This window comes from Megalopta genalis, chromosome 9 (genome assembly GCF_051020955.1).
Source record: "Megalopta genalis isolate 19385.01 chromosome 9, iyMegGena1_principal, whole genome shotgun sequence".
Taxonomy (NCBI): Eukaryota; Metazoa; Arthropoda; class Insecta; order Hymenoptera; family Halictidae; genus Megalopta; species Megalopta genalis.
In genome coordinates, this window is record NC_135021.1 from 20,123,947 (window position 1) to 20,142,868 (window position 18,922).

The 18,922-nt window shown below is 37.4% G+C and overlaps 1 protein-coding gene across 1 annotated transcript; it reads right to left on the reverse strand.

Annotated features, from left to right (window-relative positions):
- Nucleotides 1-1,667: 1,667 nt before the first annotated feature.
- On the reverse strand, nt 1,668-6,143 carry LOC117224570 (myrosinase 1). The gene is made up of 7 exons (XM_033477587.2): nt 5,997-6,143; nt 5,491-5,606; nt 5,278-5,411; nt 3,727-4,403; nt 3,308-3,458; nt 2,122-2,360; nt 1,668-2,039 (listed from the first exon to the last, which is right to left on the reverse strand). The coding sequence occupies exons 1-7, from the start codon at nt 6,044-6,046 to the stop codon at nt 1,880-1,882; spliced, it is 1,527 nt and encodes a 508-aa protein (XP_033333478.1). The 5' UTR covers nt 6,047-6,143; the 3' UTR covers nt 1,668-1,879.
- Between the last annotated feature and the right edge of the window lie 12,779 nt (nt 6,144-18,922).

The window sequence follows — 18,922 nt, forward strand, 5'->3', positions numbered from 1 at the left end:
TGTTATTAGGATATTTTATTATCTTCAATGTTTCTTTGTACTTTCTTGGAAAGTATCCCTGTGCGTTCCTTTAGTTAAGTGCGTTTCTTCCAGTTTCGTCAAGAGAAATTACGTCGCATAAGCAGAGAACTTTATATCTGAAAGCCTTAACAGTAACAACTGCATGATGCCGGACCATATTAGTACAAAATAATTGGAGAATGTTAAAACGATTTAAACTTTTCCGTACACTTATCACTTTCGAGAAACTGTAAGTGTGTTGTTAGATGATTTTCTAAACTGGAAAATACGGAAAAGTTTATAAAAGCAATGCATCGCGGCAAGTTTTGAGAAGTCGAGCCAATAAAACATTTGAAAATCAATTTTGCTGCTTTTCGTAGCCGTCTCGAAAGGTTGAAAATGTTACAAAGCCATGCGTGATTCGCATGAATCGTGACATTTCTCGGCTGCAACGTCGACGCACGGCCGCCGCTGATACATGATAATGCATCAAACGTATCTTCCCTATAAATCATCGTGTCGTTCGGGAAGAGGCCATCGATCGCAGGCACATGCACCACCGTCGCGCGTCTGTATTCGATTGTTTCGTACGTTTTCGAGCACGTCCCCTAAAGGTGAACGCGCAACACTACCAGATAATTACAGGAGATTCTGCTTGGCGAAGCCCGATTTGTTATTTTCTTACCCTCTCTCGCTCCTTCTTTTTTCACGTCGATCGGCTGCATAGAAAGTTGTACAAACGAGATAGGCACTAGAACATTTACAACACCAGCCCTGATCCTTATCTCGAGCGTGTCGCGCCTAACGCCTTATCTCACCCATGGCCGTCGCGATTTTCTAATAGGGACGGGGTTCAAACCTTGGAATAAACGACTACCCAATCAAGCCCAGCAAAGCATAATTGGCCAATAGTAGTGCACCGATCGTTATCTAATAAACTAATATTTCTGTCTAATATTTCGAATATGTTCGAGTCATTTGGTCCAATTTTTAAAAAATGATTGCGCTTCGAAAGATGTCCAAATATTAACGTTACTCACTGTTTGTTTAGCACTATAGACTTATTATAAAACGGTATGTGTTCACTCTCATAACTAGAATCTAGATCCAATCAGTATGCCCAATCAGTATACCCAATCAGTATGCCATTAAGTTACATACCATTAAACCACTTTGTGGGTACATATTCGATTGGCAAGAACGTAATTTTGGTTTTCAGACACAATTACAACGCTCTCTATGCGTGACAATCGAAAATATTTCCTTGCTAACCTAATACGTACATATTTGTAGACAGAGTGGGTGAAAAATCGTGATACAACCGGCCAATAAGTCGAAAAAAAGCCTAACATTTTTTTTCATTCAAGACTACATTTTCGAGAAAAATAAGTTTGAAGATCCGTCAGGTTTGTATGACTTGTAGTATGACGAGAAGTAGGATTGGTATGCGATGGACAGACACGCCATTTGATTCCTATTCTCCAACTATTTTTTTTTTCTCAAAAACCGAGCCTTAAATAAAACAATATTCGACTTATTTTTGCATGTGGAATCATCCCCTGGCCGGTTGTACCACGATTTTTCGCTCACCCTGTATATAAAAATAACTACTAGAAGAGGGTGTCAGCTACTTTAAACGATTGAAAAATTTAGATAAACAAGAGGAATTCAGATTAATCAAATTCATTTATTGAAAGTAAAAGGTATCACGAAAGTCAAATTATAAAATTTACTTATTTAAGTTTGAACATTTATTTGTTTTCGCTATCGTCGCAAAAAATCCTGTTTCAATGTTTGAAAATCATGTGAATGGAAGCGAAAACAGACAGAGTGCACATCGCTCCTGTCATTAATTCATAGAATGATTTGAATGTTACGTCTATAATTCGTCTACATTATTTGTTGGATTGATTTCTGGGACCCGTTTGGTGTCCAGTTTCCTTGTAGCTATAATGTTCTTCCACCACCTGGCAGACTGTTTTTCTGTTCGTGGTCTTTTCGGATCATTGAAATCAACGGCCACGATACCAAATCGTTCTCTATAATAATAAACATTAATTGTGATAATGCATATAAATGCATATGAATGCTGACAATATGAATTCTAAATAAAACGCATACCTGTATCCCATTTCCCACTCGAAGTTATCTAAAAACGACCATATGTAGTACCCTCGAATATTAATGCCGTCTACATGTATGGCTAGAAGCATTTCTTTCAAATAAGCACGATAGTAATCGATTCTGGCTGTATCGTTGACAGTTCCGAAGTCGGAGAAACCATTTTCAGTGATGTATAGCGGCGGATTGCCATATTTCGACAATTCACGAAGCATCTGACGAAAGCCTTCGGGTACCACCTGAAAGAAACATTGGTGAATTCAGTAAGGTTCGTTTCCAACATCATCGCCACCTGTCATTCATAATTAATAATAATACAGTTCCTTGAAATCAGCCATACGCAAAAGTCATAAGCAATCGGAAAATGAGGGTTTCCTAAGTTCATTTGAAGTAATTTTTTCCTTAGCGAGAAAATGCAACCCACAGCTTTGTATACGTGTTGTTAACAAAAAACAGTGGCCAATGAGAAGCGAGTTCGGCTGGCGCGAACCACTGAGTGGAACTGGACTTTGTCCGCTTGTTGGCTCGGCCGCCTCGCATCAACCGGGCTCGTCTCTCATTGGTCACTGCTTTTCGTTAATAACTTGTAAACAAAGCCGCGGATTGCATTTCCGTTAAGGAAAAGATTGCTTCAAATGACCTCATTGATCCACTCATTTCCCAATTGCAAATGGCTTTTGTAACAGCCTGTTTGTAACCTGCCCTGCAAATTATTTCAATCCCATAATAACGAGAAATATAGCAGTAAATATGTTTTATCTTTTTTTTTTCAAGGCATAAACTATGAAACAGCATCGATTGAAAATTCTGAATATATATAAATGATGTTTATGAAAAACTACTTTTATCTGATTTTGAGAGACGTAATTTTCAAATGCGAAATTGAACATCTTCAACACGTTAACCGTACATCGAAAGTCACGAACCTCTTCGTACACTGGATACAATTTGTTGATTGTGAAATAGAAACTAAAAAGCTAAGATTTACCATGGTGATAATTATCACCTACAACTGCATTGCGCGTGAACTACGGATGACCATAGTAGACCGATGATGAACTTTTTATTATGAACTTTACCGTTTTTTGTACCAGCTGGAGAATCATTATCATGAAATAAGATGCTAATTATGGCTACGAATGCTGACAATTTGACTAAATGTGGAAAATATAATTGCAAGTATTACTTTCAACCATTGGGATGCTGCAGTCTTCCAAGAGGGATCTGAAACATATACCAGGCCTTGATCATTGTCATGAGATGGTATCAGATTACTGTCTCCGGGCTCTACCAGTCTCGAAGTATAATGGTTTACCGCCAAAAAGTCTGCAGTTCCCCTGAAAAAGGTGAAAGATTTAAATGCACAGTTATATTCCATAACCTTTCCCACTTCGATTTATTTCATAGCTACGTTGACTAACGGGTGATTGACACAAGCATCATCTTGATGCTTTCATATTCAATAATTGCATATATGTAAAAACGTTCACCACTACCATTGCTATTGTTTAACTGTTACGCTCGTCGTTTGTCTAACGCCAATCCAATGTACAACAGATGATTTCATGAGCTTAATGAAAAAATTGAGATCACTAGTAATCATACTTGATGTTATCGATCCACCAAGAACTGAACTCCGGCAAACGAGATCTCTCGTAGCCTTGCTGTTTGCTTTTCTCCGCCACCTTGCTTTTCATTAGGTCCGGATAGTCGCCATTTTCACCATAAATCGGATTCAAGGTCCACCCAGCGTTGAATGCATAAGCAGTATTCACCGAATCAGTGTCCCCTGGTGACTTTGGGAGAAACCCGAACAAGTTGACTAAAAAGCCCACTTCACCGTTTTGTGCTGCTTTGAACTCATTTTGGTAAATCCTATAGGCTGTCGCGTGCGCTTTCAGCATATTGTGGGTGCACAGGTACTCGCCGAAACCAGGGAGCTTCTTTCCAGGCGCATAGGCCCCGTACGTGTAGCTGCTTTTACACATGCCGCTCGGCTCGTTTATTGGTATGAACCGTTTCACTTTTGACCCGAACTCCCTAAACACCACTCTCGCGTAATCGCCAAACCAGTTGACCATTTCCGAATTCAGCCAGCCACCGAATTCTTCCAGAATTTGCGGCTGATCCCAGTGGTATAGCGTAATCAACGGCTCAATCCCATTTGCTAAAAGCTGATCGATCAGATCATTGTAATACTTGACACCAGCGGAGCTGATCTTGTTCGAGAACCCGGTCGGCAGTAGTCGCGGCCAGCTCAAAGATATCCGGTACGAGTCGACCTGTTGTCGAGACAAACCAAAAACGAAATTTAGATATTGTTCGGATTGCAGACGAGTAGAATAGATATTGCGTTCTTATTGTCTTTATCATCGCGGCATCTCAATTGAAAGTGGACTTTTTAACATCGTATAACAGGCTTTCTGTGCCAAATGAAACTAAATAAGTAAACAAATTTTTTCAAATTTACAAATATTAAATGAATTATTTCTAGAAAATATTTACTAAACCAACTCTTTTTAAAAATTTGTCAATTTTGTACTTTCCTCGAGTTTCTTAGATTTATCGACGATGTGAAGGTATGGACAAAAGGTATTATACACATAATAACAAATAAGCATACTAGAAATGAAAGCGTGATACGTGATAAATACTTCTACACCTGACACAAATTACACTGTCCGACAAAATCAATGCTTTTCTCTGATTTCCTGTAGCCACTATAAAATTCTTGTAGAGCTTCACCCCCTGAACAAGAATCCGAAAGCCGAATTGTTCCATCACTCTCAGATTTCGAAAAAACAAACTTTTCTAAAAACTCAAAATTTTCGACAAAAATGAAGTATTACATGTGAAAAGTAGAAACGTTAGAAAGTTCTAATTAGACTTAAAATGTAGAGGAGAGTTCTCCGAATATAATGGCATACAATTTATTAATAGTTTTTACTCCTAAATAACTATGAATTAATGTTAAAGTTAAAAAGAATGCCGACATGCGCAGTTTCTCCGCAATATTTTTATATAGATAGATACATAAATTAGCACTTATAATTAGAGCAGAAATGGTGAATGTGCAAATGAATGAGACAAAACGAAAAAATGAAGATATTTGCATGAGATTGAACAAAATAGAAAAATAAGAAAGAGTATAGTTACCCCCAGTTTCTTCAACAAAGCTACGTCTTCTTTGTATTGGTAATAAGAGTTTGCGGCAACGTCGCCCGTGTCATTGTTAAAGATACGCCCATCTTTGAGGTGACAGTATCGATCCCAGACACTTTCTCCTTTATCTACGCTTTCAAGATTCGGAAAAAAACGTTAGAAAAGTTTTCAGTACAGAATCGCTACATTTGAATTTGAGGGGCCCACCGCTCACGTTCCAAGCTCCCTCTATTTGGTATGCGGCTGTTGCAGCTCCCAGGAGAAAGTTCGCTGGGAACCTTAGATATTCCTCATTCTCCTCCGCAAATTCGCCATTTGCAGAACTAGAAAGAGCAAGTTTAAGGAAACTTAGCGATTGAATGGACTGCTGCACAGTGGTCGGTTTCCATAAAAAAAAAAAAACGGAAAAAAATATATCACAACTAACACATAACGTAAAAGTAATCGTGCGTAATCTTTTCAATCTTCTATATTTACTTTGTTACTTTAAATATCCTGTTAAGTTAAGTAGTTTGCCTTTTACAGAGATCAGAGAATTTAATTTTAAGTTTTGAATAGCACTCTTTATTGCTGTTATCTGACAATCTCAGAACAATTACAAAAAGGGACGAGAATCTTGTGAAGGCATTTTATTCATCTGTACGGATTATAAATAGCTATCTGCATGACTTGAAACTGTGTTCTATTTTATTACAAATAAAAATAGTACTCACGCCACGACAAATAGTAGAATGCTTGATCCCAACGACGCTGTCAACAGCATGATTATTTGTACACTGTAAACGAATCAGTAGACACACTTGATAATATAGACAGAATGCTCATGTTATCGAATTCCTTGATACTATAATCAACATAATATTTTCGCTCCGGTATTTTTGTAAGCACTATCGTATCTAATCGCAAAGTGATATATATGCTTAAACAGTTTATGCTTAAGTGCTTCCGCAATTTGAATATTTCCATTAAACAGATGTGAATACACGATGTTCGTAAAATTTATTTATGTTCAGATCAAAAAGAACCATGTTATTATTTTCTACATTGTAACAGTTCGTAATATATATATATATATATATATATATTACACACGTAGCAGTTTTGAGCACACTGCACGGACTAAAACTTTTGCAACTGTATCAATTTTCCCGTATTTCTTAATTATATATATATATATTTTTTACGTCATACATACCTACTTCTAAATCTTATCTCCTCCTTCGATTGTTAAATTATTCATGAAAGACGTCGTGACTGCACTCGCTCGTACACCTTGCGTTCATAATCTTATTGGCCCGAAGCTATTCTACTTATAGATATATCTTTACAATTATGATATCATTAAATAGTTTCCTTTGATTTGCATAAATTTTTTATATTGACAGCTTCCAATTCAAGCTTCCGTTTAGTATCGTCACACTTTCAGAAAAATTGAAAATACAGAAACATATAAGAAACAAATTGTACCAATATTTTTACCGAATCGACTTAAGCACGACTCGATTTTAATAGATATACGAGATAAAAAAAATATGGTCGCGAGCTATCGCGAAACGCTGCTAATTCAATCTCCGCATCTTTCGGCAAGAATTTTTTCTATTACGACACCTCGATTGCGATTGGGACAACAATAGGGGGTGTTCAAATAGAAATAAGAGGGGGGACGCGTTTAAGGGTTATTCTCCGTAGCCATCGAAGTATTCTCGCCCTTCCGTGGATCGGGCAGAAATCTCGCCACCGGGAAATACGTATCCTGACAGGTAATCTCCACGGAGCATTCGGCTTTAAGGTTATATAAGCGGGATAGAAAAATATACGGACGCACGAAAACTTTGTTGCCTCGAAAGACGCCCGCATCCCACACTCGCCGCTCCATTTTGTTTCTCGATATCCTGATACGGAACATGTTGTACTGTCTGCCGTAGTGCGCCAGGAGGCGCGGGTTTACGACAGTTTGCGAGAAAAGTGGATCAGACGGTATCCTCTCCCAATAGATAGGGAACATTACACACCGTCGCTCGTATCGCGCGGCCTCCCAAGGAAACGTAATTCTGACATGCGAGCGACAGTGATTTGAACGCATCGTGAACACCTAACACGTGATACCAGTGCACGTAACGTATGGTTATATGCATTACACATTAATTTTCGAAATATTCGTTTTAATTAAATGTTTTTAATCAAGGAAAAATTTAACCTAGAAAAATTTGAGATTTCAAAACACATATTATTACGTTCGAAATTTTTAAACGAGTCAGAGTTCTGCGGAATTACAATTGAATTACTCAAGGGATTATAATTACAAAGTAATTCAGTTACATTGTGGCGGTTACCTCCAGACCCGCCAACAGATGGCTCCTCTTTCCGCAAATAACCGATCCGCCTCAATTTGTATATATGTTTATTTGTATATACAGACTTCATCGTTCCTACCGACGTCCCCCAACGTCTAAGGCAAAGGCCCGTTAGGATAGACTTACCGATGAGTCCTCTAGCGGGTCCCGGAAGAGAAAACGTCCCATCTCCTTTCCTCCCAAAACACCGCCACGTTCAATCGATGCCAAAACATAATAATCCAATCAGTTTGTGATTCGTAAGTCAGATCTCCATTCAATTCAGTTACAATGCAATTAGAGTATAATTACGAATTACAGTATTTTCTGCCGGAAATTCGAAATTTCAGGTCGCTGCGAATTTCCCTGTGCTAGTCCTACGCCTATGTAATTTATTGCTATGTCGATTATCCTTCTTGAAACAGGTTATTTCATTTTTTATTCTGGCTAAGCTCCGTGGAATTTTGACACGAAAGTTTTGCACGTGCCGCGAAACGATAACGAAGGATCGAAGTCACGAGAATTGAACGCATTAAAGCGCTACTTGGACAAACGATCGGACTCGAAGATAGCGTTAAGCCGGGCTTTATTTCCCAATTATCGTGCACGTTGGCTGCAGTCAAAATTGCCCTTATCGTGGCGACTGCGCTATTGTCCGGTAAATATATGGAATGCTATGTCGTTGAATTTGCACACTCGCTATAGTATAACTGACACAGTCAGCATTATTTAATCATATCTTCTATCCACACGTAGCCCTAGTTGCACTGTCTAATTCAATAATTTGCTCGCCGATCGGATGAAACGGCCGAGTTGGGAGTAGTATAATCTAATTATGAAGTTAATTGCTCGTGAAATAATTACGTAAGATACCAGAAAAATTTGTAGACGCCCTGTTGTAATGTTACGGCTGCAGCAACAGTATGTAAATATCCTAGCTTCCGAATATATAAGGCTCCTTAGCATAGCAGTTTTCAGGGAATTAGTACTTGCAGAATTCGTAAGCCGTAACATTTTCAAGGGAAGAAAATTATTAATGTGCTGCTATCTTATTCCGAAGTTGGAAAACGCCAACTTCCTGGCGCAGCTTATACTTTAAAATTCAATTTCCTGTTAAACTATATTTCGGCATTATTTTCGCGCGACGTTCTATTACTTTGGAACATTCTTGAAATCTTGTACAAATTAATGTCGAATTCAATTACAAATCGCGTGTTTGTCTCGAGTTTCTACTATAAACAAACTTATCTGTCATCTCGAACGCGCGTACGGTACGCCTGCTCTCATCACAGAATTTTATTCTCTTGCAAGAGAAATTCGCGATAATAAAAAATTCATTAAAGACTCGTCTTCGCTCACACGTTCCTTTCGTTTTTTGTATCGTTCCGCCTTCTCCATTTTCTGTTTCTCATTATCTTTACTTCTGGCTCTTCTGCTGCGATTTGTATTATACAGTCTATGTTAAAGTTTTAATATTGAGCAAAAAATAACATAGCAATTCAAAGATCTAAATAATCGATCTTTTTCTTTGATGTTGTGCTCAAGTGAAAATCTTAAAAGATGTCTTGTGAAGAAATAGTGTTGAAGAGGAGAAAACTGCTAGTTACGTTATCATGTCGTTGCTTTTCTCTTCTGTAAAGCTATAGTATTGAAAAGGATCATTATACATACATCTTCCCATACAGTGGATTATTTTTCTTAGTGATCTCCAGTCGCGGAATTTAACTTAATGGTTACGGCGACCATAAAAATTTCGCTGTAACCTATATCGGAAGTATGAAATTTGTACATAAATTCTCTATCTCAAGTGCAGAGAAAAAGTCACGCCCGCATCGTAAATATCTGCACCTCAATCATATAACTTTATTCTCCACTATAAAAACTAACTATCATAGATTTTCAGATTAAGGAAGCTGAGTTTATTAACGAATTCAATCTCTCGGGTCGATTTAACGTTCCCTACCGATTGTGGATAACTGAAACTGGATTAAATAAGAACACGTTCGATCTTTATACGCTTTTCGGAACTCCTTCATTGTTTTCTTTTTCTTGTGCTTTATACTTTCATTCAACGAATTATACTTTCGACGAAATTTCATATTTGCAGAGGAATAATGAAACGTTGACAATATTTAGCATCGTTAACGTAGCGCTAATACTAAACCTACAGCGCTGTTCAAATTGAACACATTCACATTTTCTCTTTTAAAATTGATAGATTTATAGGGACTCTGTCATGGGAAATGGTTGAATAAACATCTTAATGCAAGCATAGATTATGACAAAAGTGGCGAAAAGTTCAAATGAATTCAGTTTTGTTATTTTTATAAAGCGGTCTCTTTCAGTGCTCAGTATTTTTAGTATTAATAATATTCTTTCGTTATTATATCAGAGAATATGAAACTATTTGCATCACGGTAATGAAAAATATTATACGACAAACGTATTAAACTGTTTTTTAAAGAAATGAACTGAACACACCATGGTTCTGTGGTTCAGATACCAGATTCGAGATGCTTAACTTCTTAACGCGCAAATATTTTCTTCCATATGCACCATTACAGAACTATAAAACAATTTTTAAACAATCGTTTGCTCGAAGCACTTGCGATTCCATCGAAAATTAAACACATTTTCGAATTTAATAAAGTTTATACGGTTTAAAACTATTCTTTGTTAATTTTATGTAATAAAATAGCGAATTTTTATTAGAATAGAAAATTATTTGTTAGCGAGTGGTGGTGACCGAACACTCCTTCCGACTTTCGATCAACCAGAATCACGATCGATACTACCGGGTTGACGAAACGAAAAATCGACGTCCACCGAGGATGTCTGGATACCGCAGCGGATAGCAAAGATGAGCTGCAGCGTGCGTAGGAGACGCGTTTCCGACGGACAGCTTTCAATTCTTTGTCCGAAATCGGAGTTGAATATGAGTCAAGGATGTGCGTCAGAGGGTGGACATCGGCCTCGTGTTACTACGAAAGGGCGGAAATGCGGAGGCGGTGGAATGGAGCGAGAATCTGGTAGGACGTAGCCACCCCCTTTATCAAAGGCCTTGGCACTTTGCCACGTCGCACCGCATAATGAAGCAGCACGTTGGGGCTTCGGTTATAGCGGCGCCGGGGCTTGTGTTTTGCTTTCCGTAGAATGGTTTATTGTGTCGCGAACCCGCTGCCACTAACGCGCTACTTTCGCGCCACCCCGCAACCCCCACGACCGTCCTGACAGAACTCCTCCGCGTCCGCGATATTCGCATCGGCATTCGTTGGCACGGTGCTCACTAGGCACGCTGAACAAAGGAAGCACGTGTAGACGGTAATAGGTGTTATTACGTAGTGCTGACAACGAGTGCCTGCCGCGCAGCGCCACGTTCTGATTGAACGTATCGCAGGAATGTTAATGGCCGGGCGGTAATTTCCGTCCCTGCAACCAGAGCTTCTTCTCTCGCCCAGTCATACATTGTATCTTGTACTCACACGGCACTGTTCATTTCAATTTTTAAGGACCTTCATTTCACGTCTTTCTCACTGACATTCGCCGTGTTCGTTTTTTCATTAAAACTGCAGGGTTGTGCCGTGTTTTCCAGAGATACGTTAGACATGATTTAAAATCTGCACTGCGATATGAATTAAGATGCAAATGAACCAATCTGAAATCATGAGTGGCAATATCATTTTCATTGCACCTCAAGAGACCTGGAGTCTCTCTATATCAGATTTTACTAGTTCGGTTAGTATCGTTACTTAAGCAATCAGATTCGTAACCGTTCAATGGGCTATCGAGGCTTTCATCTATATCTTGAGATGTTCGGTGCGACTCAACAGATTGCCAAGAGCGATACTCGAATCAACTAGATTCTCACTCAAAGCTGTTATTCTTGAGAAAAAAATTCGGCCCATTACTGTATTAGCGTCCATCAACACAATATTTCTCTCCTCATGACATCTTTTCTATCATACAAAATAAGCGATACATTTAAGGTGGTCAAGTTAGATGGAATATCCTGTATAATAGGTCGTCGACTGTCACCGCTGCTTATGACTCTTCGTCCAAATAATCGCAGTTTACGTTCAAATAATCACGGTTTATATATAAATAACACTGTCAGACACGACAGTTTTCCAAATATAATGGCATACAATTTATTAATTGTTATTGATCCTAAATAACTATAGATTAATGTCAAAGTTTAACAAAATGCCGAAGTACGTAGTTTCTTCGCAATATTTTTGTATTATTACGAAAAATTCATTCTTCAGCACGAAAACTCGACTCAGAATCGGATTCTGTAGACATTTCTAAAGAAGAAACGGCCTGATAGAAGTGTCGGAACGATTTACATTTCGAGCAAGCCGAGAAAATATTCATCGGCGAGTGCACGACGTTTTGTCACCATGTGCTCCGCTGCTCGCTTCTTTCGGTTCGGCAGGGCCGAAACTATGCTTAATCAACACCAATGATGGGACCCAATGGGGCACCCACTTCATGTAAATAATATTTGAATATTTTATTACCAGTTTCATACTTCTATTGTTTAAAAACATGTTTCAAGAAATTTAACATTTTAAAAATTATATCAAAATAAATATTTTTATCATTCATTATAGATTCAGATTATTATACGTTCAATATAACAGAAAGTTCGGGGAAACGAATTATATTCATCAGTAGTAGTTAAAATAAATTATTACAAATACGCTTGATTAGTTTTATAAAATAATTGTGTAAGTGCGTAAATTGCTTAACCGTATTTATTGCATGGACTGCATGTGTATGTTTCGTAATCAATTCCTTATCAACCTCTTCGTCATCGTTCAGATAACTCGAGCGACATAATAATTTATGTAATAAGAGTCCACCAGCAATGTATCCGTAATCAGGCACTCTCGTTAAAATTTCGTTGGCATAAACGGAGTTCTACTGCATATAGAAAAAGTCAGAACTGAAAATACAAACAACTAATGCTAGTGTCACAAGAGTTGTCATGTTCTATTGGTAGGCTACTGCCTGCCAATATAATTACATATTATGCAAGGTGTGCATCTAATACTACGTTTGGCAACCCTGATTAATGAAGGATTAGCTGATATGAATATTTTAATGTTGGGTCTCAACAGAGTTTGCATTCTTCATCGACATAACAGGGTGGGTTTGTGCAACAAAAACCGTTTTATTACAGCTCCAGGATGCTGAAAAATAATTTCGTTGGAATTAATTTCAAAATAAATAATTAAAATTATAGCATCAGCAAGGTCTTTAACTCTGAAAATTCCAACTGAATGTTATTAAAACTGTTAATAACGTCAACACAACTTTCAATCGTTAACACAGCAATTTTTCTCATCAATCGTTCCAGTAAATTACTCTTTGCGTAAAAGGATAATGCAATGTCACTGGCAACGCGACTTTTATGCAAGTTCTATCATATTATTAGTTACATTATTAGATAACAATTTATATTTCTAATTCTAAATCGGTGACGAAAAGTAATGTCTGAATAGATTCGGGATTAGCAGAGTAACGGTGAATTAACTGTTCTACCAAGGAAAGAATCAATCATTGCGTAATCGATTAAGCGGATCTAGATTACCCCGAAGCTTTCACGGGTGAAAGGAAAATTCAATCGAACGACGATAAAATTCCTTCAAAGTTCGTAGCCGCCGTTATCAGCAGGGAAGTTTAGAGTCACGAAGTCCCGTTGCTCACCCCATCGCGTCGACTGGAATAATCTTGGATCGCGCGGTTTGCCGTACCCGTATACGAACGTCGCAAATAGAGGCATTCGTGCCTGTTCCAGATTACCATTTTCTGAAGCGGTTCCGGAGACGCCCGGAGATGAGGAGCTTACTGCGAAAGACGAGTCGCGCGTATCGAAGGAATCAGTCGCTGCACCGTCGCGACGGATCAGTTGGTTGAACATTTCTTTTTACCAGATTAACTCTCCTTGCATATTGCACGCTTTTTTGTTTAGCAGAACGTTATCTCCAATTTGCTTTCGAAACATTTCCTCACGATACCGCAACATAATTTCCGCCTATTGGGTTCTCGACCCAAACACAGATTACAGTAAATTGTCCCTAATTGACTCTCAGCTTATATACAAGAAAGGACAATTTCGGAAGAAGAGATACAATTATTCGAGCCTCCTCTTCCTAAATTGTCCATTTTTGTTTTCAAGCTGAGGGTCACAAGGGAGAATTTACTGTACTCGCATCAATTGTTCGACACTTAACGATGGCCGTCGTATGTTAACAGTAAGTAATGAGTAGACTGCGGACTTTTATGCAAAATAAAAATTATCCAAGTTAATTGCAAACAACGTAAGTCAGATAAAAACTTATTTCTTCGTTTAGTCGTTTTACTAAGTTCTACATAATAGAAAGATAATCACGAATTTTTCTAATGATTTGACAGTTTTTTTATTTGCCGTAATTGGTTTTGTCAAAAATGCATCAAATTCGCAGTCTAGTAATGAATAACGATAATATTGGAACACCTTTTAAAATGATAGAACTTATTCGAAATTGGACCAAACGATTTGATCTCTTTTTCACGTTAGGCCAACTGTTAGATCAGTTTACTAGACGATGAGTATAAAAATTTTTGTAAAAATTGCAATCGATTGAAATGACAAAAGAAATAAATTTTCGTCCGAGTCTATAACGGTACATGTTAATGGGTGTATCCATTTACGGAAGCTTTTTAAAGTAAAAAGTATGTAGCTTGTTTAACAGTAAAGGAAATTTTTTGCCTTAAACCAGATTATCTTACCTTTTGGCAAATGGTCCGAGCCGAATGTGCACATAATTTTGGATCAAGGAAAATAAAACTTGAATTCCATACTTCTCGAAATGGTAACCTGACTCATTATTAGTACAGTAATTTGTTTAATGCGAGTATGCAATATGAGAATTCCAAATAGGCGAGATGTGCTATAGATCAGCACACACACACTGCGCTAATAAATTTAACGATGCAACGTTCGGAGTACCACGCTTGGCGTAATGGACGTCCGCCGTTATTGCCTTTACTGTTGATATTGCCTTCCTGGCTGATTGTCTGTTGAAATTTCGTGGATGTTCTGAAACATTGTTTTTGTTACAGAATTTCACAGACGGACAAAACCATGAAACAACGTTACCGACCTACAAACAAGATGAATCTTAACTCGAACCCTCATCAATTTTCCTAGCTAACCTAATTATAGGTTCGAGGACTTTCTCACAATCAACATAATATCGAATATTAGGATTTTCGTGTATTAAATACTAATAGTCAGATTGCGAATTCTATGCATTTTTGTCAAAAATTACTGGGTTCAAAATAAAATTTTAAAGACTTGAGAAAAACGTTCGCGTTCTCCACGAAGTGATGTAATTGAGCAAAGTTAAATCATTTAATTAAAAGAGAGACCACGAGCGCTTAAATAGACAAATTTTCAAAGAGTCTTCGAGGTTCTCTAAAAATACTTTTGGACGGATTATTTCTATAACATAATTTATAATATTGTTAAGTAAAGTTACATCCCCTAAATTTCATTGATTTTCGTCGACGTTGAAAATTAGATTTTAGTCCGAGTTTCGCGGATATCAGCCCACCGTAGGTCGCCAAGAGAAAAACAGATTCGACCACTTAATATTATTTCTGCCGTTGGCTACTTTTCAGCGCATGTCAAAGAGGTCATCGAAAGGGCAAAGAATGTTCTCTCTTGCTATCGCTGAAAATGGTCGGCCCCGGAAAGCCGATGATGAAGTAGAAAGCCCCGAGGAGCCGTGCAAAAAGGAGAGTATCTTTGGCATTTCACCTTCGGTCCAGCGTGCTGGTTCGTCGATGGTCGTTCGCACAAAGGCGGACCGGAAGTCGAGATATCCGGTCACGGGATTACACTACCACCGAGAAATATATTCCCGCGACGAAATTTCTTGATGTCGCTTATCTACCACCCATCGGACCGCTTCCTGTCGACTTCTTTTCGCCTCTCCAATTCTGCACGATTTTCACGAACGCGGTCGCGCCCGGACCCGACGAAAAAGCCCACAGCCCCCGATGGGAATTTGATTGCGACCGATGAATTATTGATGATAGATAGAGCCGCGGAAAATAAGAGCACCGGCTTGTTATTGAATTTCCGGTTTGTTTTGCGCTGTTCCGCGCTGCGCGACGAACAGCTGCGCGATTTTTGCGATGCCCGTTCCTTCGGCACACGTACACTGGGTTACAAAAATATTTCGCACTCGTGTTTCAATAAATCGTCTTGCATCTTAATCAGACCTGACCGTACTGGTACAGTAGAACGTCGTTTATGTGAATTAGTGAAACGTTTTGCCTAGTAAACGAATTTATTTGTAATTCATTGCATCATGGAAATACATAATTTCTGTGATTGAAAATGACAAAGCAAGAATGAAAATAAGGAGACAAATAAATGATAAATAATTGATGAATTTTAATTGGGAATCGTGAATGGTTCACGTTCGTGCACGATAGTTCACGATAAATTCTGAATAAGCAATTTATTCGTGCACAGAAACAATATTTTTGTTCAATTCCAAAGCGAAATGGTCTCTATTTAAACATTTCCCGATTAATGTTTCATGCGGAATTCTTTTCACATGGAATTCGGTTCGATGCGAATGTGATAAATTGTTCTGGACTTTTCGGAAATTACCGTTATCCATCCTAAAAATCGATTTAACTATCCATACGTTGTAAATTGTATGAAACGTGTATAAATTTACGAAAATGATACACAGAAAGGAAGTTCAATATGATCAATTGCAAAATCTTTTAATATACAGAATGAGTCATTTAATTTTTTCACCTTAGTTTTTCCTGTAAACTAAACGTTGCATAAGAAATGCTTCGAACAAAAGTTGTTTGGTACATAGAGGAGCATACACGGCAACAATTAATTTTTACCTATTTCATCGGAATAATGCCAATCGAAAGCTAATTAAATGCAGAATAAAAAATGATTAAGATTATTTCAGAAATTAATGTGTTTCGAGATATTTTTTATACAACATATAGTTCGCTACAAAAATTATAAGGCGAAAGTGTTAAATATCTCACCTTGCATTTAATTGGCTTACTATTCGATTTCATAATAAATGAAGAAATTACGCTAACATTGTTTTCTCTTTTATTTGACAATACACTTTCTAAAAATCTCAAAAATATGATATGTAAATGTAGGCACCAGTCAATGCTACCACGTACATTGATAATCAGATAGTAGACACATTTCCCCAATGGCATCAAGTAGAGATGCATTGGTCACTTAGTTCTTTTTTATATCGTAGTCGAAACAAAAGTGTCCCTTTCATGACATCTTGCCTTTATTTCCGAGATTATTAGAAATCCATTGCCAATTCCTACATTTTTTTTTCTTTTTTGTTACGGAATTTTAGAGATCATTGATACGACACTGATTCCACACCGTACTGTCGCACTTTAAAATGCGGGAAATCGCTGTCGGTGGAATCGAATCAGAATCACTTTATCAGTTTCCATAGTACACTAAAGCTGGGCTAAAGTGACTTCCGGTCGGTGGCTTTTGATACAAGCCCGAAACCGGTAAAATTTAATTTCACCCGCATTCTAGTGTCCCTAGACGATACCTATACCGTTCCTAATGCCGACTACTCCGATACCGGTATTCAAATTTCAGCCATTTTCACGATACCGCGCACGGAACTCCCGCAGAAATCATGATCGTACTAGTTTTATTCGTAATTATATTGTTCGACACTGCTTTGTACAACTTGTTACGGAATCCGATTGAACGTACAACCGTCCCGATATCCGTCCGAATCAAATTAAAATCAACGAAATTGCGACGGATATGTTTTCATTTTAAAAAACATATAAAAATCAATCACGTTTCAGCTTAAAATTGCTTGAACCAATTTCACGTTGATCACGTAGAATTTCGTGTCTGTCCCATATGCTTTATTAGACACAACTGTCATATTATTGCAGTTGTTTTCTACAATTTGCAATTCTACGGATTCGCTTCAATAACTTCGTACAAAAATATTAACCGTATTCATCGTTTTAATAATTATGATAAAGCGTTGAAATACGTTAAATCGATCGTTCGAAAAATGTTTGTATCTAAAAATAGTAAAACAACTAATTTTATAAATACTCTACTGCTAATCTTTACACGTTTGAAACGCTAGAAACAAAGTGAAAATGGTACACACTTTTATTAATACACACGTTTCCTCGCATTTTAACAATTCGCATATTTAATTAGTAATTATTAAATATGCATACGCACATAATTTATCCAGATCTGAAACGAAATTAAATTTATTTCTCTGGTTCATAGCTTCATTTATGTATAATGAAATTATAACATTATCTCTTGTAATCAGATTGCAGATTTTATGTATTTTCTACATAATTTCAAGTATTTTCATATTTTACTTGCAATTTATTAAATCTATTAGAAGGATAAACAAATTTTTATTCAACTTTTGCCTCGCAATCGCTACGTTTACTAACAATATTAGAAAAAAGTTGATATTAGGAAAATTTCATTCATCATAACGTATAATTTCAATGATATATTTATATGTATATTCAAGCTACATGCATTATTTTTATACACTTATTTTTAATCGTGATTATATACCGTTGTTTTTAATAATCAATCCCTTAAATTAAAAGTATGTTCGAAATTACTTAAAAAGTTACAATGTAGGAGAAAATCTCAAACTACGTTTTGCAAACATTATTATTTTCTTCAATAGAAACTTTCTCAGCTTACTTACGTCCAATATTAATGATTAGTATAATTCAGAATAGAATACTCTGCAAAAAATTCTGAACATTATACACGTACCGACAAAAGTGAAGAAACATGATATACAGATGCCTATTCTTGGGTGCAGTAAACCTTCTTAACATAAGATACAACTTTGTATTGTGTCAGGGAAAATATCTATAATATAACGTCGCGGACTAGAGACCGAGCGAAAATGACTGAGTTTAACCGACACTGACTGACCGACGAGATTAAATAGATGACACGAAGACGAATAGACAAGACTAGACAAGACTAAACAAGACAAGACAAGACAAGACACCACACAATGACCAAAGAGAAGAATCAGTTTCGAGTTTTTACACCGTTTCGTGAACGGAAGACTAGAAACTGATTAGCCAGTAACGCAATGGAAGGGGATGTAAACGTGACGTGGCACGCAGTGCCGCAGGTAGCAAGGAACCCCGAACGTACGACCGAAGCGGTGCGTGCTGGCGACCTTGTTATAAAAAATGCTGCCGATGAG

Coding starts and splice junctions, on each gene's coding strand:
- LOC117224570 (XM_033477587.2), bottom strand. CDS start 6,046: ATGCTGTTGACAGCGTCGTTGGGATCAAGCATTCTACTATTTGTCGTG. Junction 4,404..5,277: donor CTTTGTTGAAGAAACTGGGG/GTAACTATACTC, acceptor TCTCGACAACAG/GTCGACTCGTACCGGATATC. Junction 2,040..2,121: donor GAGTGGGAAATGGGATACAG/GTATGCGTTTTA, acceptor TTATTATTATAG/AGAACGATTTGGTATCGTGG.